Source organism: Procambarus clarkii, chromosome 81, assembly GCF_040958095.1.
Source record: "Procambarus clarkii isolate CNS0578487 chromosome 81, FALCON_Pclarkii_2.0, whole genome shotgun sequence".
Classification (NCBI taxonomy): Eukaryota; Metazoa; Arthropoda; class Malacostraca; order Decapoda; family Cambaridae; genus Procambarus; species Procambarus clarkii.
The window spans coordinates 17743653-17770695 of NC_091230.1; the positions used below are offsets into that span (position 1 = coordinate 17743653).

The following is a 27043-nucleotide window of genomic DNA, read 5'->3' on the forward strand; positions in this document are numbered from 1 at the left end:
GTCTCCGTGTGGGAGTTGATGGGGCGGTGATGCTGCGTCTCCCACGGCAACAGGCGGACATCTCCCGTCATCAGTCTCACTATATTCATCATTTCTACAACTTTCCATCATCTGTATACATCTCTCTCATCTTTACTCCCCATCTCCCCCTCTCTCTCTCCCCCACCCCCCCACGCCCCCCCCCCAAAAAAAATGCGTCGCCCAGCTGGAGGTCTTTGTGTTCCAGTCGAGACAGTTCAGATTTACCCTGAGGTGGGGGGCGCCGCTCCCCTCGGACACCTATGTCAGTGCGCCCCTCTTTACTCTAGTCGGGTGTTTCATGCTTGCTCCCCCCATACCTGACTCATCTTGTCTAGCTTAACTTCAACACTTTCCCCGTCCCCTGCTACTCTCTCTCCCCCAGTTTGTCTGTCTAAACACTTGGGGTGGACGGTAGAGCGATGGTCTTGCCTCATGCAGGTCAGCGTTCAATCCCCGACCGTCCAAGTGTTTGGCACCATTCCTTTCCCTTCAGTCCCATCCCAAATCCTTATCCTAACCCCTTCCAAGTGCTATATAGTCGTAATGGTTTGGCGATTTTCCCATAATTCCCTATACCAGCTTGCCTTAATGTTTCCCAATGTATTGTACACTGGGATTAATTGCAGTGTATTGATCATTGTATTTTTATATAGATGGAAGTGGTGTGGTACTCAAGGTAGGCCTAGGGTGAGTGTAGGCTGTGGGGGAGGCGACGTGTATAGGCCTATTGCGGGCGGTAGTTATGGGCGACAAGGCCGGAATGGTATTTGAACCTATGTATTGTTGTATATATGTGGTTATGAACACACGTGGAGAGAGATAGGAAGAAATGCGAACTGAAGAATCAAAGAAGTGAAGTATCTTCTCACTCTCTTTTAAGAGCGAGTGCCCAGCTCTTGACCAATTCTGAGGCGAATAAATCACAGAAGAGCTATAGATGGCGCTGGACTTGGGGCACTCGTATACAAGCTAATAATGACCAAGTGGGCTTATAATGTTGCTTGCGAACAAACGAGTTTATTGCAATTTGAGATGCTGCAAGTGGCACTGCAAAGAACTTGAATTGCTACGAGATAGAGAGGGAACTAATTGACAACAGTGAGCCAGAGTCTGCGAGGCTTGTAACACAACACTGAGGAAAGCGTTCAGTCGAGTCGTGAATTTTAAGAGTAACGGGATCCTGGTGTCCATTGTCCTGACCCCCTTCCAAGTCGTAATGGCTTGGCATCTTCCCTTGATAATTCCTTCCTTCCTCGTGTCCATTGCAGTATGACAGTGTATTTCCTTTTTGGCGCTGGGAGGGGGGGGGGCATTCACAACAGATGAATCAGAGGATCAAATAAATAATTTTAGAGAAAATATAGATGTAAAAAAAATAAAGATGGAAGGTTTGAAAGTGAAGGTTTGTGCCAAGCTGTCTAAAGCTTGGAAAATATCCGGATATATTTCTCAAGATTCACCGTAATCGGTATATTATGAGAGGGTGCTATTTTCCGCCTCTTAGCTTACCGCTTCGTCCCCGAGGTCCTGGGCTCTATTATTTTGGTTAGTGTATTGTATATTGCGGTATGTTTAGAGCTGTGTGAGCGGCTTGTCACTCCAGGAGTGCCAAGCTGCTCCTCTGAGGCACAGGTACATACCAGTGTCTCATTCCCATTTAGGGCCGTTACTCCGAGAATGCCAGGGTGCCACAACTTGTCTTCTGTCCCCACCAGGTTCCGAGAAATGGCACAGTGCCAAGCGGAGAATGGCAGCAGGCTGGGGGAGGGGGAGGGGGGGGGGAGGAAGGGGTCATAACTCTGTCAATTGGTCCATCACCGTAGCATCTTGCAGTAAACACAGTATATTGTCTCTCTGGCGCTAACCTGTGTATTGGTCTGTCGCACAGCGGTGCCTGGGTCCCTCAGTCTGTCGCACAGCCTGTGGGACGTCCCCCCCCTTCCCTATCCACCCAGCCCCCCCCCCTTTATCATTAAGTTACAGCTGTATTGATGTTGCTATCGTAGATTATCGTAGACTACATGAAGGGACACAGCGCGCGTCAAGAACTACTAACTACGTGACGGTAAGAGTCGCTGCATCTCCCAGGACGGTTGGTCGTGCGGGGTCACGTGATCAGTAGCCTGCGCGGGCCAGTGTTGGTGCGTTAGGAGGATATCGTCAAGAACACGAGAGGTAATAAAGCGCTGCAGGTACCTAGTTCCCTGCTCGCGGTATCTGTATCTGGAGCGCTCGGGATTGGGAGGTTTCTCACCTGTAGCCACCCGCGGCGGGAAGCGGTGTGGGGGGGCCACTCGCGGCGGGTAGCGGTGAGGGGGGGCCACCCGCCGCGGGTAGCTACACCGTTACCGTTAAATTTAAAAAAGGAGCATCAGAGGTAGAACAAATCCTAGATGACAGCTCCAGAGAGCATAGGGGGAGGGATTGTGTGAAAATCCTGTATTTGCAACAATAGAAGCCTCGGGAAACCCTTGTGTGTTCAGTAGAATTCGAGGTTGCAATCCTTATTACCATGGCGTGGCCTAGTCGCTAGAACCGTGTGCGTGGGAACATCCACCACATAGGTTCGAACCCTCATAACGGCTCCACCGGATTAAATCATAGCTTTTTAATACTGGTGCTTTCAGGCCTTTTGGGAGTCGGTCATTTCTTAGAAATCGGTGTTTGGAACAATATAAGAGGTTAATTGTGGGTCAGTCAACATTATCCTTGTTGCACTCTTGGGTGTAATGTCTGTGTCATTATGACGGGATGTACGTACGTGAGACGGTATCCATACACAAAGGTTCTAAACCCACTAAACTGTGCAGTGATTAGCGTATTGATAATTGCTATTGTAAGATGGTTGCTGTCGATCTTGCAGAAGCTTGAAAGTGCTTGAAGAGCAGACCTTGATCTTCTTGAGTGGGTTTTATAGTGGTAGCTTGCTGTTCTGCAGCTCCCCCCCCCCCCACCCCACCCCACCCCACCCCCAGGGTTCTGTTGCACTTGGCCCTCACTTCTGTGTACTCGGAACAAGTTTCAAGTAGCACGGGCTATGGTGAACCCGTAGTGGACTTGCGTGGCACAGGAGCGGTGCTGGTGCACCCGTCTGCGTCACCCTGGGGCTACATACCTCTTGTCTCTGCGGTGCGGCGGCTGCGTTGTCTGCACCTCTCTGCTGCTCACTGGAAAGCATTTCCCTGAATGTGGAGCTTTGGCTCGGAGGCCGGGTGGCTGTCATGGATAGATGGATGGAGGGGGATTGGTTAGTGCTCTCGTCCTCAGTCCTCCTGACGTCGTACCCTACCCCCCCCCATCTACCCCCCCCCCCTTTCTATCTAACCTCCCCCCCCCTCTTACCGTCTAACAAGGAGTCGTTACAAAACTAAGATAACATCTTGGGACTTGTCTCACAACATGACGACTTTGTTTCAAGAGGCAATTGGATATTATTGCCGGAAGTGTGAGACGAGGCTTGTTGTGGTTGTTAATCTTGGGGGGGGGGGGGTGAGACCGCTGGTAAAGTCTGGCCCTGTGACTGGGCTGTTCAAGGAACACAACTCTCGACATTCGCCACAGGTAAACCTTAACCATCGTTGCCTCCCTCCCCCCCCCCCACATTTTTACCTCAAACCCCTGCCTCACCCCCACCTCCCCCCCCCCCGGGCCTTCAGAACTCCTCCTCCTCAGGGCACCTCCCCTCAGGGCACCCCCCTCAGGGCACCCCCCCTCAGGGCACCTCCCCTCAGGGCACCCCCCCTCAGGGCACCCCCCCTCAGGGCACCTCCCCTCAGGGCACCCCCCTCAGGGCACCCCCCCTCAGGGCACCCCCCCTCAGGGCACCCCCCTCAGGGCACCCCCCCTCAGGGCACCCCCCTCAGGGCACCCCCCTCAGGGCACACCCCCCTCAGGGCACCCCCCTCAGGGCACCCCCCTCAGGGCACCTCCCCTCAGGGCACCCCCCCCCCCGCGGGCTGTGTTAAAGGGACTCTTTAATATAATTATTTCGTTTTTGTTCATGCAATAGTTATACATTCTCGGAATTTATGTTCAACTTTTGTAATTGTTTTTTTTATTTTTTATTTGCCAATTTGCCTAAAATGTTGGATGGTTTTATTCTCGTGAAACATTAATGTAATTGTTTGTATTGTCTGCTGCTGTTACAGTTAGAGCCGGCGGGGAGGGGGGGGTGGGGGGTAGTGGTGGATGGGGGGTGGTGGTGGTGGATGGTAGTGGTGGTGGTGGATGGGGGGTGGTAGTAGTGGTGCCTGGTGAAGGATGGGGGGTGGTTTCTAGTGGATGATGGGGTGGTGGTGGCAGGTGGTGGATGGGGGTTGTGGTAGTAGTGATGGTAGATGGGGGATGGTGGTAGTGGTGGTGGCTGGTGGTGGATGGGGGGTGGTGGTGGTGGATGGTAGTGGTGGTGGTGGATGGGGGGTGGTGGTGGATGGGGGGTGGTAGTAGTGGTGCCTGGTGGAGGATGGGGGGTGGTGTCTAGTGGATGATAGGGTGGTGGTGGCAGGTGGTGGATGGGGGTTGTGGTAGTAGTGATGGTAGATGGGGGATGGTGGTAGTGGTGGTGGCAGGTGGTGGACGGGGGGGGGAGTGGTTGTGGTGGTGGCAGGTGGTGGATCGGGGGTGGTAGTGGTAGATGGAGGATGTTGGTGGCAGGTGGTGGGGGGTTGTGGTTTTGGTGGTGGATGGGGGGTGGTGGTGCATTTTCTTCACTGCAGTGTGGCTGGTGTGGGCGTGGCTGGCGTGGGCGTGGCTGGCGTGGGCGTGTGGTTGGCGGGTGATAAACCATTCTTGGATCACGTTAACAACTATGGATGCAGGTCACGATGCTGTGTTTAATATCGGCTCTCCTGCCTCTGGGGTCGGGGTTCGCAGCTCCTCTTCAGCCTAGTATACACGTTCCAAGGTCTCCTGATCACCAACGCCCACCCACGCCCCCACCCGCACGCACGCCCCCACCCACCCGCACGCCCACCCGCACGCCCACCGAAGGGGGTACAAAAACATCATATTCCTTTCACCACTACAATAGTGGAAATGATAAATAAAAAGGCGAGGGCAGAAAATTGGACTGGAGGCCGTTAGGTGCGTTCAGTGTCTGACATTATTAAGCCACGAGGAGCATGTAGGGGTGTGGGCGGGGGGTGGGGGCTGTGGGTGGTGGGCGGGGGGGGGGGGGTCTGTGGGCGTGGGCTGTGGGCGGGGGGCCCTATTGTCAGTATTGGGTCTCGTTAACTCGTAATGACTCTTGTGTCAGGTTCCCTGCTTACAGGGATGGTGGTGATTGGTCAGCGGCCGCGGCTTGAATACCAACGCAATTAGAAACAGCGTGATTTGATTGGCTAAAAATGTTGGATTAAAGAGTAAGAAAGTGGATTGGTTATATATTGAGGATATCAATGTAACTTGGAATGTAATAGGCTGGAAGTGTAGGATGCAAGAGTGAGAAGTGACCAGACTTAGACATTTTAGTGTGTGTGCGTGTGTGCGTGTGTGTGTGCGTGTGTGTGTGCGTGTGTGTGTGTGTGTGTGTGTGTGTGTGTGTGTGTGTGTTCACCTAGTTGTGCTTGCGGGGGATGAGCTCTGCTCTTTCGGCCCGTCTCTAAACTGTCAATCAATCGACTGTTACTAACTAATGGTATTTTTTTTCTTTTACACACACGCACTAGCCTTGTGACTCCATACACACTTGAAACTGTGTATGGAGTCAGCCTCCACCACATCACTGCCAAAAGCATTCCAGTTCTCAACTACTAACACCAAACAAATTTTTTCCTACGTGTCTATGGCTAATTTGAGCACACTCAATTTCCACCCATGTCCCCGAGTGCGTGTTCCCCTTGGTGTTGAATAGTTTATCTCTATCTACCCTTTCAATTTTGATAATCTTGTAGGTGGTGATCATGTTCCCCCTCCCTAACTCTTCTTAGAGTGTATGTGTGTGTGTTTACATATATGTAGTCATACCGAGTGCCTGAACGGTGAATATGTAAGGTTAAATAGTGAGAGTTGACGATCTTGGCTTGTTAGGTCCAACCGTACATGACTGACTGACCCCATTAGCGACTGTACCCTCCCCCATTAGTGACTGTACCCTCCCCCCATTAGCGAGTGTACCCTCCCCCCATTAGTGACTGTACCCTCCCCCCCATTAGCGACTGTACCCACCCCCCATTAGCGACTGTACCCACCCCCCATTAGCGACTGTACCCTCCCCCCATTAGCGAGTGTACCCTCCCCCCATTAGCGACTGTACCCTCCCCCATTAGTGAGCGTTTCCTCCCCTCAATATAGTTACAATAGTGACTTCTTTACCACATCTGTGTCTTTCTTCCGTAGACGGGGAGCGTGGTCGTGTGAGGCACAGCCGAGCCTTGGGGGTAGTCGCGTCTCTCGTAGCTTTGTTAAGAAAAAGTAAGTGTCTTGAGCAGCAGCAGGTGTGTGGCTGCACTCTTAATGTGCTCCTATACTTGCTGCTTATATACACACTCTTGTTGTTTATTCATGAATATAATGAAACTTGTATATACGTGGATAGCTGGTCTTGAGGTGTGTGTGTGTGTGTGTGTGTGTGTGTGTGTGTGGTGGGGGGTGTTGCGTGTGTGCGTGCGCGCGCACACGCAATAGTGTGTCAGGTGTATGGGGAAGATAAACATTGAGAGAGTGAAATGAAGTGAGAGGGCGTGGCGTGTAGGCGTGGGGGGAGGGCGTGGTCAGTGTCCTATGTTTGGAGGTAAACTGACACCTCTGGCCCACCCCCCCTCCTCCTCGCACCCCCTTGCCCCCCCCCTCTCCCCGCCCCCCCTCTCCACCTCACGCACACCTTTAGGCAATTTCAATTACTTTTCTCAACATTTATATTTGCACAAAATCGCTCGCTGCCTACTCCACTTCCATCAGTGTACCCATTCTCGCGCCAACATTCACATTTTCTTTCTGGGGGGGTAACTTAGCGCTAATTAAAAGCTAACACAGATTCCCTCCTTCGAACTGCGTACCACTTTGCCAAGCAGGTACAGTAAGTACATTCCGTTCCTATAACCCCAGCCGTTCCTGTGAATGAACACTTTCCCTGTATACCCATTCCCGTTCCTGTGAAGTGAGTACTTCCTTGTATATCCACACACGTATACATATATTATGAAAGGAAGCCTTTGATTATACTAGAATAAATATACTTTATACATGTATTCTGTGGGAGTCTGTGTTAATGTTTAATGTTTCCCTTTGCAGGTAAGTTGAGCGACGGTTGGGAAGTGTGGCCCGTCTCGGTGAGTACAAGATCATGCTAGTACTGGTCCTGGGTACTGGTACTGGGGTACTGGTACGCGAGGCTACTACAGGCAGGGAGGGGGCACTGGTCCCGGTTAGTGGTAGGGCCGTATGGTTAGTTATGGCTATTAACCGGGGATCGTCAGTAATTAAGATATTAGTGGGGGTTAGTGGTGTGTGGTCAGTGGTGTCGGGGGGTTTGTGGGGTGGTAGTTGGTGACGTGTGACCTGGTCGACGACCGGGCCGCGGGGTCGCTAAACCCCGAAATCACCTCAAGGTAGGGTAACCTATAGGGGAGGGAACGGTGTGCTGCCACTGTGTGGGGGTGTGGGGAGGCGGGGTAAGGACTGGACGGAGGAAATAGCACCACTAATAACGCTAAGTGATGAGTGTGTAAGAGGAGGCGAGATGCCCCAGACATAATGGAGCAGTCTGGTGGTGATCAGGGAAGGTGGTGGGGAAGAGGAGTGGTGGTGGGGGAGGTTATTGTGGGAGGGGAGACGTGGCTAGATATAGTGTTGTTGGGGGAGAAATGAGAAGCAGAATGATAGTTTATTCTGTGTGGCTGGTGAGCCTGCCTATGGCTGGTAGCAGTGCCATTAACACTAAAGGTAGTGGTGGTGATGGTTCATGGCTGAAACAGGTGGTGGTGGTGGTGGCCGGGGCATCAGACATGGTATCGACCCCCGCGGTCTTCTGTCTGTCTCTCTCTCTCTCCCTCACTCCACCAGATCATCCCTGACACACACCTGACCTACTACCACCACCCACACACCCTGACCTACCACCACCACCCACACACCCTGACCTACCACCACCACCCACACACCCTGACCTACCACCACCACCCACACACCCTGACCTACCACCACCACCCACACACCCTGACCTACCACCACCACCCACACACCCTGACCTACCACCACCACCCACACACCCTGACCTACCACCACCACCCACACACCCTGACCTACCACCACCACCACACACCCTGACCTACCACCACTACCACCACCACCACCCACACACCTGACCTACTACCACCACCCACACACCCTGACCTACCACCACTACCACCACCACCCACACACCTGACCTACTACCACCACCACACACCTGACCTACTACCACCACCCACCTGACCTACTACCACCACACACCTGACCTACTACCACCACCACCACCACCCACCCACCTGACCTCTGTAGAGACGAGGGAGAGATCAATGCCCTCCCCCGTCACCCCAGCACCTGGGGAGTGTGTTACAGGTAGGCTCTTAATTACCCTGGACTCCAATATGTAAAGTGCAGTCGTCCACACTCGGCCAGTCACAGCCAAACGTGTTCCCTGGAAAATATTGGCGATTGGGAGCAAATTGGTCGGAAATTCCTCTTGAAACTGGATGAAATGTTGGCGCAAGTGCGGAACATTTTGTACGTTGACTGGAAATGGGCGTGTTGGAAGTTGTAAAAAATGTACTGGTGTCGAAGATGAAGTGGTGTACATTAATGTGCTAATTGGTTGGACTGTGACATATATATATATGGTGTTAGTTCGTATATAACAATTATTGTGCTGTAAATGGCAGTAATAATATGTAAATTAGAGTTAGGAACATTTTTGGGGTGGGGGAGAGAGAGAGAGACACACACACACACACACACACACACACACACACACACACACACACACACACACACACACACACACGCACACGCACACGCACACGCGCACACACACGCACACACACACAGAGGGGGAGGGGGGGTCGTCTAAATTGGCAGAGGAAGGGGGGGGGGGACTCTAAATTGATGGTGCACAGTACAGATTACATGTTTACACACACCGAACTGAGCACGTGGCAATAGTGATTAGTTTGAACACAGGTTAAAGTTAGACTGATCTCTCCATCACTGTAGCAAGTGAATATAAAGTAATGCGTTACATTCAGGTCGAAATAGGACCAGGTGCTGCCTAAACCGGTCCCCCCCCCCCCAGGTTTGTGGGGCTGTAGAGGCCCGGTTTGTGGGGCTGTAGAGGGCCCGGTTTGTGGGGCTGTAGAGGGCCCGGTTTGTGGGGCTGTAGAGGGCCCGGTTTGTGGAGCTGTAGAGGGCCCGGTTTGTGGGGCTGTAGAGGGCCCGGTTTGTGGGGCTGTAGAGGGCCCGGTTTGTGGGGCTGTAGAGGGCCCGGTTTGTGGGGCTGTAGAGGGCCCGGTTTGTGGGGCTGTAGAGGGCCCGGTTTGTGGGGCTGTAGAGGGCCCGGTTTGTGGGGCTGTAGAGGGCCCGGTTTGTGGGGCTGTAGAGGGCCCGGTTTGTGGGGCTGTAGAGGGCCCGGTTTGTGGGGCTGTAGAGGGCCCGGTTTGTGGGGCTGTAGAGGGCCCGGTTTGTGGGGCTGTAGAGGGCCCGGTTTGTGGGGCTGTAGAGGGCCCGGTTTGTGGGGCTGTAGAGGGCCCGGTTTGCGTGGTCGTGGGGGGCCCGGTTTGTGCAACTGTGGCCCAATTTAATATTTAGCCCGTGTAGTGGCGGCAATTACCGGACTCACAGAACCGGAGGCTGATGGTGCAGGGGGGGGGGGGACTGGGACGGGGCTGGTGGTTCGTGACCGGCATAACCACACTAATGCCACCCAGAATTGTGGCAGCGGTGGCAGTGGCTTTATTTACTGCTCGTGTATTGGTGGACCGGACCGGGGGGGTGTATTGGTGGACCGGACCGGGGGGGGTGTATTGGTGGACCGAACCGGGGGGGTGTATTGGTGGACCGGACCGGGGGGGGGTGTATTGGTGGACCGGACCGGGGGGGTGTATTGGTGGACCGGACCGGGGGGGTGTATTGGTGGACCGGACCGGGGGGGGGGGTTACGGGTTCATCAAATACACCAGCGCGCGCGCGCTCACGCCCTCATACGCAATAATGCTCCAGTAACAACACAAGGAAATGTGCATTTGCAACGGAACTGGACTGTGGGATTCTCCAGGAGGTCCTGGCCAAGATGCAGTGTGTGGAAAGTGAGTACATGACCAACAAAGGTGAAAGAGAGAGAAAAGTGAGGCGGGAAGGCGGCCACGAGACCTGTCCACACGCGGGCTTGCTGTCCCCGGACGCGCCACACACACGCCGCAGGAAAAGTCCCACAGCAAAGCTGCTTATTAAAGAGGATAACTTGGGCTGTGTTGACAAAGCCGGCGACCATCAGAGTACTGTTCATGAGTCTTATTATGGAAACTTTCGATATTGTGCTGAACGGTTCTGGTATCACTGCGGCGTGTCCCTTTGTTTCCGGCCGTGTCGCGGGCGTGTTCCGTGTCGCTCGCGATCTATCGTAGATTGGGGCTTGTTTGTCAAGACGGGTAGTTAAATGAGGCAGGACGCTGCCGTAGAGTTTCACGAGTTTATTATTATTTATTTAATATTTATTTATTTATTTATTTAATTATTATTATTTTCTACTACAGACGTGGCCAGACATTTACAATGCTAACCAGCATATATACGTTTTCTTCTGTCCTCCATGGACAGGGTGAGAGATGTGTTAAACATATAGTTCAAGGGATTTATTGAACACTCGACCACAGAAGGTGATTGTAGTGCTTTTAAAATGCTAAGCTAACCTACATACGTAAATACATAGATGCACAGATTTACGTCTGCCCTATATAAAGTGTTAATGTGTTTTTTTTTACATAGTGTCATTAATGTGCATTTACAAAGGTGAAATGTAATTGTGATCAGCTTCCACATATACTTTATACACGTACATACACATTATATATATACATACATATATACACACACACACACACACACACACACGCAAATTTCACTCCTACTCTGACAGGGTGAGATCGCCGATAGAGAAACTAGTGTGTTATTAAGCACTTTACTACTGAAGGTAATTAAGATGTTTCTACAAGCTCAGGTTATGTAGTTACACCACATACATACATTGTATAATTGATACATTACATGGCCAATCTTGGGTACAAGTCCAATATATCAAGTGTTCCAGTACTCGTATAGTAGTTACAGAGTTCAGCATACCTCAGCCCAGGAGAGCGAAAGTCAGTCAATATGGGACATTCTACAATCAGGCAGGAGTGTGTGTGTGTGTGGAAGAGAGGAGTATATAATGCTAGATAAAAGACATCTGGTTTATAGTGTAGGACGGTGTATAGTGTATGACGGTGTATAGTGTAGGAGTAGAGTGTAAGCAAGGAGTGCGTGGCGCTACACAAGGAACAGAGTTCAGCTCCTGGGACGGGCTCCACTTCATTTTTCTGAATGTGAGCACTGCTGGTTAATTTAGGAAGATGGTGGTGGTGGTACTGGTGGTGGTGGTGGTGGTAATGGTGGTACTAGTGGTGGTGGTGGTGGTGGTAATGGTGGTACTAGTGGTGGTGGTGATGGTGGTACTGGTGGTGGTGGTGGTGGTGGTGGTGGTACTGGTGGTGGTGGTGGTGGTGGTGATAGTGGTGGTGGTGGTACTGGTGGTGTTGATAGTGGTAATGGTGTCCCATCGCCGTTATCACAACCTCGGTAATTGCTTAATGGCCAGAGAAAGTGTGATAACGTTTTCCTGAGACATCTATTGCTTCTGGCAGCTCCTCCTCCCCCGTCTTCATCCAATCTTCCGCAATTCCACCGTCCCCCCCCCTCTCAACTCTTCCTCTCCCTCCCCACCTACCCCCTCCCCTCCCCCTTCCTCGGAGCACAACTCTGCGTCCTGGGCAGTAAAAACACCACACACACACACACACACACACACACACACACACACACACACACACACACACACACACACACACACACAGGACCAAAAGAGCCAGACCAAAGGCGGGACCAAAGAGCCAGAGCTCAACCCCCGCAAACACAACTAGGTGAGTACACACACACACACACACACACACACACACACACACACACACACACACACACACACACACACACACACACACACACGCACGCACGCACAAGAGCCCACTGCATGCTATGTCCTTTTATACGTGCTAAGTGTATTAAATTTTAACCCTGAACTTGGTGGATGTTTTCTCCAAACAATTTACTTTCTTCATTTGGTCATGGGGTCTGGGTCGGTCGTTTGGAGGTGGGGGGGGGAAGGGGAGGGTCCTGGTTCGGTGGTTGAGGAAGTTTACTGGTTCGGTCGTTAGGGTTTCTGGATCAGTCGTTGAGGAGGATGGTCCTGGTTTAGTCGTTGGGGGATGGGTTTAGTGGGATAAAACAGCCCGTCCTCCAAACAAAGACCCCAAAGTCCATTCCATCCACCCGCCAAACCCCCTGTTTATGAATGAAAAAACGGTTTACACACGACTCACAACTGATGACGTTCGAACACTTTCGGAACAAGTGCTTCACTAGTTCGAACCACAACGCTGTAAATGCTTCACCCACGTACTACAAATACAAATAATCGCCAACAGAACCTAAACACCTAACCTAACCCGTGCCTAAGTATGCACAATATGATAATATATATTAATAATTTTATATTTGAGAAAAGTTCTGTTTTGAACGAACAGAATGTTAAAATTGATGCAACCCGTTCTCAGATAAAGTCCATTCTATCCAGCGGTCGACCCCAAAGACGCATTCCTCAGTTTTAACATTTTGTTCATTAAAAAGAGAACTTTTCTCAAATATAAAGAAATATTATTATATATTGGAATACTGTGCATATTTAGGCATAGGTTAGATGTTTAGGTTCTGTATTATTTGTATTTGTAGTACGTGGGTGAAGCATTTGCAGCGTTGTGGTTCGAACAAAGGTCGTCAGTGAAGCACTTGTTCCGAAAGTGTTCGGACGTCATCAGTTGTGAGTCGTGTGTAAACCGTTTTCGTTCAAAAACAGGGGGTTTGGCGGGTGCATGGAATGGACTTTGGGGTCTTTGTTTGCAGGACGGACCGATTGATGAATGCATCATTGGGGTCGACCGCTGGATAGAATGGACTTGGTCGAAGGACGGGTTGGATAAAGTGGTGGTGGTTAGGGGAGCGAGCCTGAGGCAATAGCCTCCCTTCCCTTCCCTTCCCTTCCCTTCCCTTCCCTTCCCTTCCCTTCCCTTCCCCACCCCACAATAGCAAGAATATAATCCAGCAAGCAAAAGCTCCCAACCTGTCTACCACGGTAAACAGTTTAATTTCTCCTTTGTATTTTTTACTTTTTGTTATCCTTTATATTGTCCTCCCCCCCCCCTTGTCCTCGTCTTTCCACCCCCCCCCCCTTGTCCTCGTCTTTCCACCCCCCCCTCTCTCCTTCCTACCCCCTCAAACTTTGAGAGTTTCCTGGTTCATTTATCAAGGGACTCGTTTAATGTCTTATAAGATGTAGGTTGTATGAGCTGAGGGGGTGTGCGTGCGTGCGTGCGAGGGTGGCCACATGTGTGTGGCCCGCGGCCAGCCTGGAGATAGCATCCGTGTCTGGCGGGACGCAGCATCCAATATTAACACAGATAAGACGGCAGGTAGGCGCTCCGGATGCTCTCCCTCCCTCCCTCCCTCCCTCCCTCCCTCTACACTCTAGTCTTTCCATCTACTCCCACCTCTCCCGGAAAGCACCTTTCTGCTCTCCCATCTCTCCCTCCCCCTAACTTGAACCCCCTTTCCCATCACCCCCCCCTAACTTGAACCCCCTTTCCCATCACCCCCCCCCCTAACTTGAACCCCCTTTCCCATCACCCCCCCTAACTTGAACCCCCTTTCCCATCACCCCCCCCTAACTTGAACCCCCTTTCCCATCACCCCCCCCCAACTTGACACCTCTCCCAGCTCCTATCTTAACTTGACCCAATTACACATTTCTATCTGCTCCCCGCGTGAGACTTCCCCTCTCTCACGTTTCTAGGCCCTTGTCTACCCCCCTTAAAAGTGTTTCTAAGCCGTTCCCTTTCAACCCCCTTTCCCCTTAACCCACTTCTCTCCACACAGTCATGGAAACAGTGGGATAGTCACCGTTCCACGCCAGGACGGACTTTGTGAGGACTCACAAGAAACTCTCAACACGCCCAGTTCACTCAAGTTTTCTTCCATGTGTGCCTGAGAGAAGTTTCTTCTGCATCCATTAAAAGTTTACACATAGTTTTTCATTTGCCAGGGCTGGGTCCTGTGGACGGGCAATAATCCTACTGGCGAGGAAATGTGATGAAGTTGCCTTTTGGAGTGATGATTGTATGCAAATTAGGAGGAAACTTTTTGAGATATGATTTGGTAGGAAGAGTCCTTCGTGCGTCTCTGGAGGATTAATACCTTGGATTAATCTGCTTTGTCGGGAGACGTGTATTAAAAGTATCATAGTGACTCTGAATCTTGGCAGGTCTTAAGTTGTGCAAGTGGCCCTGGAGTGACGGTAACTTGTTTCTCAACAAGGGAACGGGAGAAAGTGTCTCGCCTCTGGCAACATTTTTTGCAAGATTACAAATGAACGAAACTAAATTTGTCGTTGAGAGTGAAATGACTTGTGTTTATTATGTTAGGACCGTTAGACGGTTTAACTTTGTTATAGTTGTCGGCGCTGTTTGGCCCTGGCACCCCTGCCAGCACAGCCCATCCTCCAAAGACCCAAAAGTGATTCCATCCACCCGCCAAACCCCCTGTTTATGAATGAAAAACGGTTTACTCACAACTGATTTCGTTCGAACACTTCCGGAACAATTGCTTCACTGACGAATTTTGTTCGAACCACAACGCTATAAATGCCAGCCCGTCCTCCAAACAAAGATCCAAAAGTGATTCCATGCACCCGCCAAACCCCCTGTTTATGAATGAAAAGCGGTTTACACACGGCTCACAACTGCTGACGTTCGAACATATTCGGAACAAGTGTTTCACTGACGAATTTTGTTCGAACCACAACGCTATAAATGCTTCACCCACGTACTACAAATACAAATAATCGCCAACAGAACCTAAACACCTAACCTAACCTATGCCTATATATGCACAATATGCTAATATATTATATTAATTTATATTTGAGAAAATTCCCGTTTTGAATGACCAGAATGTTATAATTGATGACTGCGTCTGTGGGGTCGAGCGCTGGATGGAATGGACTTGAGTCGAGGACGGGTTGCCAGCAACACCCAACTCTCCCCCCTACCCCCCCCCCCCCCTCTTGACTCCCCCCCCCCCCACCTCTACACTCCTCCCCCTCTACACTCCTTCCCCTCTATTGTCTCTTCCCTCTCTACACTCTTTCCCCCTCTACACACTCCCCCCTCTATTGTCTCTCCCCCCACTCTTTCCCCCTCTACAGGTTCCCACCTCTACACTCTTTCCCCTCTACACTCTTTCCCCCTCTACACTCTTTCCCCCTCTACACTCTTTCCCCCTCTACACTCTTTCCCCCTCTACACTCTTTCCCCCTCTACACTCTTTCCCCCTCTACAGGTTCCCCCACTACACACTCCTCCCCTCTATAATCTCCCCCCTCTATAATCTCCCCCCTCTATAATCTCCCCCCTCTATAATCTCTCCCCCCTCTATAATCTCTCCCCCTCTATAATCTCTCCCCCCTCTATAATCTCTCCCCCCTCTATAATCTCTCCCCCCTCTATAATCTCCCCCCTCTATAATCTCCCCCCTCTATAATCTCCCCCCTCTACAGTCTCCCCCCTCTAATCTCTCCCCCACCTCTACACTCTCCCTCCCCCTACTCCCCCCCCCTCCCCCTCTACCCCTACATGGGGAAACAAGACCCCACGCCCCCATCCCCGGGGGTCACGTAATCTCATTTATACCTTTTTTTTCTCTAATTCACTCCACTACTCCCCCTCGACGCCTAATGAACTGACCTCTCCCCTCTGGGTTCACCCTAAACCTGTTTTTCCTCTCTTCCAGCTGCTCTCGCTCTCTCCATTTTAACTCTGCGCTCTCCTGGACGCCCCGAGTCACTTCTCCTTCCCCTTACTTTCTCCCATGCTCCCTCCACTCCCATACTCCTCTCACTCCCATGCTCCTCTCCCCTCTGGCCAGCAGCTGGTTCTGGCCTCGTCTGTCGCAGCTGTGAGTGCCACCAACCAATGGTCCAGGGTTCGTTTTAGGGAATAAGAAGATGGTGGAAGTTCGGATGTGATTACCACTGTTCTTTGTCGCCAGATAAAGCTGCCCTTCACTTCTCAAAGAGTTTCTTCGTTTGGGTTAATATGTCTTCGCGTATTTGGGAGTGTTGTGTAGAATTTTCTAGGGCTATTTCGGGTCATTGGAGTAGACCTATTGTGTTAGGCTAGTGATGTTACTTGGGCTGGACGGTAGAGCGACGGTCTCGCTTCATGCAGGTTGGCGTTCAATCCCCCGATCCTCCATGGTTGGGCACCATTCCTTCTCTCCCCCTCCCCCCATCTCAAATCTTTATCCAGACCCCTTCCAAGTGCTATATAGTCGTAATGGCTTGGCGCTTTCCTCTGATATTTCCCTTCCTGAATATGGTCCGAAATTATGGAAACACACACACACACACACACACACACACACACACACACACACACACACACACACACACACACACACACACACACACACACACACATACACACACACATACGCACGGGCGCACACACACGCGCACACACACACATGCATAAATAAACATAAATAAATAAATACTTAAGCCAGTGAAAATAGCCAAGTTTATGTTGTATAAGAAAAAAGTTGGGCTTTAAAGTTAAATTGGCAAGAGTTAACTGGCACAAAGGGAGGTGCCGATAGTGTATTTTCTCCGCTTGAGAAAATCTAAACCTGGATACCTGTCACCATCGTAAAATAAACTAAATAGGCACTTTACTCTGCCCTTTCCAGAGACACGCAAAACATTTCACAGGAAAGTCTGTTGTGTCGTGGTTGGTGGCGGTGGTGATGAGTTTGGTCACAATGTGGCGAGTCTCCCCCACCCACTTCTCCGTTTTCTCTCATCCCGCGTATTATTTCAGGACATAGAAAATGTAAAGCTAAATAGCACAAACTCGCGCAGATGTCAAATCGCCTTAAATCAGTCTCTATAATAATAATAATAATAATAATAATAATAATTTTTATTTAGGTAAAGGTACATACATAAAGAGATTTTACAAAGTTTGTTGGCTTTATAGATAGAGCTAGTACATACAATGCCTAAAGCCACTATTACGCAAAGTGTTTCGGGCAGAAACTGTGGTGGAGGGTTTAATAACTCCTTCACTATATGTAGTTAAACAGATCGCTAGCTCCCTGTCTCTTGAGGACAGACGGAAATGTAATCATACCGTTTGGCACTGTGGTAGAAAATGTACAACTCGTTTTCTTTTAAATTTGACATCTTTTGAAATAATTTTTTTTTTCCCAAATTGAAGTACATATATGAATTGGTCTTGAAAAATCTAAGCAATTTTAGCTTTATTGGACAATTTTAGTGGTATTGTTTCGGAAATTGTCTCGCTTAGTGAAGGGAGGGCCAAAATAAGTAATATATATATATATATATATATATATATATATATATATATATATATATATATATATATATATATATATATATATATATATATATATATATATATATATATATATATATATATATATCACTAAGAACTCTTTGACCCGGCCAGGATTCGAACCCATGCCGTCCAGGATCACCCCTAAACGTACACAGTACCGTGACCACCGCACCAATGATCGTCTATAAGGATTGGTCAGTCTTGGCGCTTATTAACTAAGCTCCCTGACTGACCAACCCCCGACGACACTCATGGATCCATTTGGGTACAGTTTTTCATCAAATTCTGGCGCATGCACGGGCCGCACTGAGTCTAACATGTGTGAGAAAGCTGCATGAACGCGCAAGCCATATATCACTAAGAACTCTTTGACCCGGCCAGGATTCGAACCCATGCCGTCCAGGATCACCCCTAAACGTACACAGTACCGTGACCACCGCACCAATGATCGTCTATAAGGATTGGTCAGTCTTGGCGCTTATTAACTAAGCTCCCTGACTGACCAACCCCCGACGACACTCATGGATCCATTTGGGTACAGTTTTTCATCAAATTCTGGCGCATGCACGGGCCGCACTGAGTCTAACATGTGTGAGAAAGCTGCATGAACGCGCAAGCCATATATCACTAAGAACTCTTTGACCCGGCCAGGATTCGAACCCATGCCGTCCAGGATCACCCCTAAACGTACACAGTACCGTGACCACCGCACCAATGATCGTCTATAAGGATTGGTCAGTCTTGGCGCTTATTAACTAAGCTCCCTGACTGACCAACCCCCGACGACACTCATGGATCCATTTGGGTACAGTTTTTCATCAAATTCTGGCGCATGCACGGGCCGCACTGAGTCTAACATGTGTGAGAAAGCTGCATGAACGCGCAAGCCATATATCACTAAGAACTCTTTGACCCGGCCAGGATTCGAACCCATGCCGTCCAGGATCACCCCTAAACGTACACAGTACCGTGACCACCGCACCAATGATCGTCTATAAGGATTGGTCAGTCTTGGCGCTTATTAACTAAGCTCCCTGACTGACCAACCCCCGACGACACTCATGGATCCATTTGGGTACAGTTTTTCATCAAATTCTGGCGCATGCACGGGCCGCACTGAGTCTAACATGTGTGAGAAAGCTGCATGAACGCGCAAGCCATATATCACTAAGAACTCTTTGACCCGGCCAGGATTCGAACCCATGCCGTCCAGGATCACCCCTAAACGTACACAGTACCGTGACCACCGCACCAATGATCGTCTATAAGGATTGGTCAGTCTTGGCGCTTATTAACTAAGCTCCCTGACTGACCAACCCCCGACGACACTCATGGATCCATTTGGGTACAGTTTTTCATCAAATTCTGGTTCGAATCCTGGCCGGGTCAAAGAGTTCTTAGTGATATATGGCTTGCGCGTTCATGCAGCTTTCTCACATATATATATATATATATATATATATATATATATAATAATTTGGCCCAGTCAGCCTGGTTCCTCACATGATAGATTAATAAACATGCCTTAAGAGAAGGTAGAGCCAAGTAATTAAATACTTGGCCATTAAGGTTGATGACTGGACGAGGTCCTTGGTGTCCCAGCCGGGGTCACCAGCAGGACGGGCACACCCCTGCCACAGGTAATCGACTTGGGGAAGGACCCCAGCCCTGACCCCAGCCAGGGTTCCAGCCGCTCTGGCCCTCTACCGTTCCCGGGTATTTGAGGCCCTCAAATTGCCAGTCGACCCGACCCGCCTTTACCTCTGATTAACTTTTGGCGTTTGCTCGCGCGCGCCCTCTCTCTCTTTTTAATACCAAAATGGAACACTCTAAGTCCTTAAAGTTGTACAGTCGACTGCTGGATTTAGTAGTTTCTTCTGTCTCGTTATCTTTGTTATCTTGAGATGATTTCGGGGCTTTTTAGTGTCCCCGCGGCTCGGTCCTCGACCAGGCCTCCACCCCCAGGAAGCAGCCTGTGACAACTGACTAACACCCAGGTACCTATTTTACTGCTAGGTAACAGGGGCATAGGGTGAAAGAAGCTCTGCCCATTGTTTCTCGCCGGCGTCCGGGATCGAACCCAGGACCACAAGTCCCGCGTGCTGTCTGCTCGGCCGACCGGCTCCTCGTACAGGGAGATTCGTTCAATCATCTTGTACCGTAAAGAACAGCTGTTCGCACCTCGTGGACCAGTTTTGCAGGCCACAGGTCGGTCTGGGGGTTATTAATGGAGAAATATGTAATATTTCTCACCAAGCTGGTGAGGGAGCCGGTCGGCCGAGCGGACAGCACGCGGGACTTGTGATCCTGGGTTCAATCCCAGGCGCCGGCGAGAAACAATGGGCAGAGTTTCTTTCACCCTATGCCCCTGTTACCTAGCTGGTAAATAGGTACCTGGGTGTTAGTCAGCTGTCACGGGCTGCTTCCTGGGGGTGGAGGCCTGGTCGAGGACCGGGCCGCGGGGACACTAAAAGCCCCGAAATCATCTCAAGATAACCTCAAGATAAGCTGTGGGGTGGTACCTGGTGTGGGGGCGTCTGGACGTTAGTCCGCTGCGATCCCTCATCATCACGGTAATATAACACATAGTTAAGTTACTCAATGTCGGCAAAATGTTAATTATTTTTTTTTCAATCAAGATGTTAATAAATAACTTGGCAAAAACCAGCAAGACTCTCTCGTCAGCTGATCGGCAAGACTGGCTCATCAGCTGATCCATCATAACAAACCCGCAAGACTCGCTCGTCAGCTGATCCATCATAACAAACCCGCAAGACTCGCTCGTCAGCTGATCCATCATAACAAACCCGCAAGACTCGCTCGTCAGCTGATCCATCATAACAAACCCGCAAGACTCGCTCGTCAGCTGATCCATCATAACAAACCCGCAAGACTCGCTCGTCAGCTGATCCATCATAACAAACCCGCAAGACTCGCTCGTCAGCTGATCCATCATAACAAACTCGCGTGACACGTTCCAAATGTATTTTAAACTTCATGTAAGTGTGACACCTGGTGCGAGGAGGATGAACTTGTTCTCGTCGGAGAGGAGGGGGTGTGGGAAAGGAGGGGGGGTGTGGGGAGAACTCTGGAGGTGAGGTGGTGGGATAGGGAGGGCTCTGGGGTTGGGGGGGGGGGAGGTGATAGGGGGTTCACCGATGGGGTTGTGAACCTTCTGGGTTTATGAGTCTAGTTTTGAGCGAGTTCCTTAATGATCACCAACATTAATTACTTGGGGTTGAGTGGGGTTGTACAGTGGGGGGGGGGGAACTCTGGTGGTGGTGATTGTACCGTGGGAGGGCGGGTGTAGTAGTGTAGCAACAGCTACACTCCTCCGCGCTGTCTTCTCCAGGCTGTCTGAACCGGTCTCCTCCGCCTCCAGGATTGTCAAGGCCAACAATCGCCGCCTGGGCCTCGAAATGCACCAACGCTTGTGTTGTGTTCAAATTGACTCAAATTGCATCTTAATAAGATGCAAGCCATGTCTGTGTGCAACACATTGCCAAGGACATGGCGAAATTGCACGTCAGGTTCACGGGAAGATGTTTCTTTCTGCTCCGACTGTATTTAATCACGTTAAATCGAATATTATTATCGAATACTGTATTGTTGTTATCGAATAACAGGAAGGAGAGGGGGTGGGGGGAGGAACATGATATTCTTCGGAAGTACGAGATGGGGAACAAAGGAACAAATCCACAAGGGCCGTGGTGAGGGTTCGAACCTACGTCCGGGGTGATCCCAGACGCGCCTTAGTCGGCTGCGCCGCGACTTGGTCAAAAGAATTTTACACGGGGACAGTGTAGTCAGGGTGTGTGTGTACTCACTTAGTTGTGTTTGCGGGGGTTGAGCTCTGGCTCTTTGGTCCCGCCTCTCAACTGTCAATCAACTGGTGTACAGATTCCCGAGCCTATTGGGCTCTATCATATCTACATTTGAAACTGTGTATGGAGTCAGCCTCCACCACATCACTGCCTAATGCATTCCATTTACTAACTACTATGACACTGAAAAAGTTCAATCTAATGTCTCTGTGGCTCATTTGGGTACTCAGCTTCCACCTGTGTCCCCTTGTTCGCGTCCCACCAGTGCTGAATAGTTCATCCTTGTTTACCCGGTCGATTCCCCTGAGGATTTTGAAGGTTTTGATCATGTCCCCCCCCCCTTACTCTTCTGTCTTTGTGTGTGTGTGTGTGTGTGTGTGTCGTTCACTTTGGGTGGGGGTGAGGGAGGTGGTGGTGGCCGCCACCTCCCTTCCCCCCCTCCCCCCGTAGAATATCATGCCCCTCCCCCCACCCCCACCCCCCCTCCCCCTCTTTCCTGCTGCTGGAGGATGGGCATAAAATATTTACCTGTTTGTGTTGGGTGGATGGGGGGGGGGTCACTGGGCTCGTCTCGTACCTCCTATTTACTCACCTAGTTGAGCTCTGGCTCTTTGGTCCCGCCCCTCAACTGTCAATCAACCGGTGGACAGGTTCGAGAGTATTGTTAAGCTCTGTCATATCTACCTTTTGAAACTGTGTATGGAGTCAGCCTCCACCACATCACTACCTAATGCATTCCATTCACTAACTACTCTGACACCGTAAAAGCTCTTTCTGACGTCTGTGGCTCATTTGGGTACTGAGCTTCCCGCCTGTGTCCCCTTGTGCGTGTACCACCCGTGTTGAATACTGAGCTTCCCGCCTGTGTCCCCTTGTGCGTGTACCACCCGTGTTGAATACTGAGCTTCCCGCCTGTGTCCCCTTGTGCGTGTACCACCCGTGTTGAATACTGAGCTTCCCGCCTGTGTCCCCTTGTGCGTGTACCACCCGTGTTGAATACTGAGCTTCCCGCCTGTGTCCCCTTGTGCGTGTACCACCCGTGTTGAATACTGAGCTTCCCGCCTGTGTCCCCTTGTGCGTGTACCACCCGTGTTGAATACTGAGCTTCCCGCCTGTGTCCCCTTGTGCGTGTACCACCCGTGTTGAATACTGAGCTTCCCGCCTGTGTCCCCTTGTGCGTGTACCACCCGTGTTGAATACTGAGCTTCCCGCCTGTGTCCCCTTGTGCGTGTACCACCCGTGTTGAATACTGAGCTTCCCGCCTGTGTCCCCTTGTGCGTGTACCACCCGTGTTGAATACTGAGCTTCCCGCCTGTGTCCCCTTGTGCGTGTACCACCCGTGTTGAATACTCTCTGCACGAGTGTGGTTCATTCCTTGTCTCTCTCTAGTGGTGCTTAAGGAAGCTGCACCTTCTTTACGCGTTATTGTTTGGTGTTCTGTCCTCCTGCTCCTGTCATGGTCTTTCCTGCCGCCCTCTCACACCTGCCTCCCTCTCACACCTGCCTCCCTCTCACACCTGCCGCCCTCTCACACCTGCCGCCCTCTCACACCTGCCGCCCTGTCACACCTGCCGCCCTCTCACACCTGCCGCCCTCTCACACCTGCCGCCCTCTCACACCTGCCTCCCTCTCACACCTGCCTCCCTCTCACCACCACTGCTACCCCCCATTAGTTAGTTGGAAGACTTAAAAGTATGAAAAAGACTGTTAATACCTGCTCCAGATCTCTTGCTATAGTATAGCATTTCCTCTCTGAGATGGTACTTTGTGCGCCAGCCTCCTGTCCCTAGCCCCTGTTCCTAGCCTCCTGTCCCTAGCCCCGTCCCTAGCCCCTGTCTGCATTACCCTGCATGCCAGACCATTCGTGCAGTCAGTGCAGGTAGCCCCTGCGGCGTCTCGTGGCACGCCGCCGCCGTGCCAATCCTCATTAGTTTCGCGTCACCTGGGACCCTGGTTGAGGCGGCGTCTATAGCATCTCCGGCAGATCAATAAGAAATACGACGGGTTCACTCTCGTCTCACTTTCTTCAACTCTGATGCTTTTACATAGATACTCCACACTAGTCTGCTGCCTTCATCATCACCTGCGCTAATCCGTCTTGTGAGTTGACCTCACCACACACACTAGAAAGTGAAGGGACGACGACGTTTCGGTCCGTCCTGGACCATTGTCAAGTCTATTGAGAATCGACTTGAATTTCTTGTGTGTGACCAAATCCTTATCCTGACCGCTTCCAAGTGCTTTGTTGTCGTAATGGCTTGGCGCTTTCTCCTGATAATTACCTAGCTACGTGTGTGTGCGCGCGCGCGCGCGCACACGGCTGGGAAATCTGTGTGTATGGCTTCGTACTCTTTTTCACTTTTATTTATTTGACATCTTTTTCCTTTTATGACTGTTGAGAATTTTTTTTAGTGAGAGGAGGAAGAGTTATGGAAGAGTTGGTTGTCATGGTACAGCTGGTGGTGGTGGTGGTGGTAGTGTAGCTGGTGGTAGTGTAGCTGGTGGTGGTGGTGGTAGTGGTGGTAGTGTAGCTGGTGGTAGTGTAGCTGGTGGTGGTAGTGTAGCTGGTGGTAGTGTAGCTGGTGGTGGTGGTGGTAGTGTAGCTGGTGGTAGTGTAGCTGGTGGTAGTGGTGGTGGTAGAGGAGTTGGTGGTGGTTGGGTTGTGGTTGTGGAGGTTTTCAATACTGTAGTGCAAGAGGTATTGGTGGTAGTTTGGGTTGGTCATGGCTGTGTTCCCGAGAAGGGCGAGGTGCGGGAGGGGGGTTGGGGGTGGTGGAGGAGAAACGGCAGGCAAAGTAAGGGAGGAGGAGGAGGAGGGGGGGGATAGAGGGGATGGAAGGGAAGGGGGAGCGTCTCCTGGTCCCCCCCCCCCCCCCACCTGGTCAGCACTCGGGATGGTAGTTGTGGTAGTTTGTGTGTAGTTGACCTGTCTAACTGGGGGTCCTTGTTGTCCCCTCCCACGTCCTCTTGTCCCCTCCCACGTCCTCTTGTCCCCTCCCACGTCCTCTTGTCCCACGTCCCACAGTGTTCATGATGTACTTAGTGGAGTGTACAGGGGGAGGAGCGCAGTGTGTGGGGTGTACAGGGGGAGGGGCGCAGTGTGTGGGGTGTACAGGGGGAGGGGCGCAGTGTGTGGGGTGTACAGGGGGAGGGGTGCAGAGTGTGGGGGTGTGCACACGGCAGAAGGGGGTACATAACTGGGCAAGGGGGGTGGGGGCAGGTGGTGAGGGCCGCGAGGAGTGCCAGGCACCACCCCACCATAACCTGCCACTCACGCCCCGCCTTCTACCTATTCTGCATAACTTTATCTTCACCTGGCCCGACCTGCCAGTCTCCCTTCCTCTCTCCTGCCTTCCTCTCTCCTGCCTTCCTCTCTCCTGCCTTCCTCTCTCCTGCCTTCCTCTCTCCTGCCTTCCTCTCTCCTGCCTTCCTCTCTCCTGCCTTCCTCTCTCCTGCCTTCCTCTCTCCTGCCTTCCTCTCTCCTGCCTTCCTCTCTCCTGCCTTCCTCTCGCCTCCCTCCCTCTCGCCTCCCTCCCTCTCTCCTGCCTTCCTCTCGCCTCCCTTCCCTATTGTGTGGTCATTAACATCGTCAGCCTCTAGTTCGTGGCTGGTGCAGACGAAGGCTGGTTGGGACCATTAAACACATTAGTCGAGCCTTGTCGCTGGCGTGGGGTGGACGCCAGACACCTCCACCCACTCGCTCGCCTCCTGGGTATCGTACGCCAGACGTGCCTTCGTCAGTTGTATTATTATATGGCGCAGGGAAATAGTTTTGGGAATATGTGGAGTTAGACGCATTAGTAGTACCCGCGTTTCTTCCCCACTTTGTTCCCCTGCCACCCCTTTGTTTTCCCCACCCCGTTCCCCTGCCACCCCTTGTTTCCCCTGCCCTGCCTTCTCTCCCGTCAGTTTTTTTTTTAAGGGGAATAGGATTCTGGTCAGCATCTCATTTTGGAATTCTGTACTGTGGAGTTTGGTTTCTATCACGTAGATATCAGCTCTTGGGCCAGCAGCTGTGGGAGTGGGGCGTCTCATCTTGGGTCACCAGCTGTGGGAGTGGGGCGTCTCATCTTGGGCCAGCAGCTGTGGGAGTGGGGCGTCTCATCTTGGGTCACCAGCTGTGGGAGTGGGGCGTCTCATCTTGGGTCACCAGCTGTGGGAGTGGGGCGTCTCATCTTGGGCCAGCAGCTGTGGGAGTGGGGCGTCTCATCTTGGGCCAGCAGCTGTGGGAGCGGGGCGTCTCATCTTGGGTCACCAGCTGTGGGAGTGGGGCGTCTCATCTTGGGCCAGCAGCTGTGGGAGTGGGGCGTCTCATCTTGGGCCAACAGCTGTGGGAGTGGGGCGTCTCATCTTGGGCCAGCAGCTGTGGGAGCGGGGCGTCTCATCTTGGGCCACCAGCTGTGGGAGTGGGGCGTCTCATCTTGGGGCCAGCAGCTGCGGGACTGGGGCGTCTCATCTTGGGCCACCAGCTGTGGGAGTGGGGCGTCTCATGTTGGAGTAATCTTTCTAAGATGTTAATAATAATAATAATATTCGTGGAGCTCCTGGATTGTCTGATCAAAAGGTGTACGGTGTTGGCTGCTCTCCTTATCGCCTTGTTTTTGCACTGCCTGAAGTTTTGCACGTTAGTTTTCTTTAAGGTGTGTAGTGGTACTGGAGAGTATTAGAAAGGAGGCTGGGCTAAGTCTTGTAGCTGCGTGTTCGTGCTATGGCTACGGAATCGCCTAAATTTTCCTAAGGCTGTTTTAGCTTTGTTCTTTGTGAGAATTTTTATTCCTGTTGTATTAGTCTGGGGCCAGATTCACGAAAGCACTTACGCAAGTACTTACGAACGTGTACATCATTCCTCAATCTTTGACGGTTTTGGTCACATTTATTAAACAGTTTACAAGCATGAAAACTTCTAAATCAACTGTTGTTATTGTTATAAACAGGCTCCTGGTGCTTCGGAGCTCATTAACCGTTTAATAATTGTAAACAAACCCGCCAAAGATTGAGAAAAGATGTACAGGTTTGTAAGTGCTTGCGTAAGTGCTTTCGTGAATCTGGCCCCTGTAGTCCCAACATTGTCTTCATAGTATGCTGGATAAGACGGTTGTCAACGGTAATGGGCTCAGAGATTCTTTTTTTTCAATGCCTGTTATTTGAAACTTTTGTGCATATATTTTCCGTTGTTTTTCCGTTTATGAATTCAATTAGTGCCCCTTGTTTTGTTGGCCAGTAACGACTTGATTGTTCTGCTTTACACGATGAGTTAGATCGTCAACATGTGATGTATTCCCCACACTGGGGATGGGTCAGGGGCCAGATTCACGAAAGCACTTACGCAAACACCTACGAACCTGTACATCTTTTCTCAATCTTTGGCGGCTTTGTTTACAATTATTAAACAGTTAATGAGCTCCGAAGCACCAGGAGGCTGTTTAGAACAATAACAACAGTTGA

At 51.0% G+C, this 27043-nt stretch overlaps 1 protein-coding gene across 18 annotated transcripts in view; it reads left to right on the forward strand.

Moving 5' to 3' along the window:
- Positions 1-27043, forward strand: part of Evi5 (ecotropic viral integration site 5) — a 317622-nt gene that overhangs the window by 183267 nt on the left and 107312 nt on the right. For 17 of the 18 annotated variants that reach the window (XM_069315230.1, XM_069315218.1, XM_069315219.1 and 14 more), the window contains one exon: positions 6358-6432. The exons of the other annotated variant lie outside the window; for it this stretch is intronic. In XM_069315230.1, coding sequence (XP_069171331.1) covers positions 6358-6432 — 75 coding nt within the window. The remainder of the gene's footprint in view (positions 1-6357; positions 6433-27043) is intronic. 18 annotated transcript variants of the gene reach the window in all.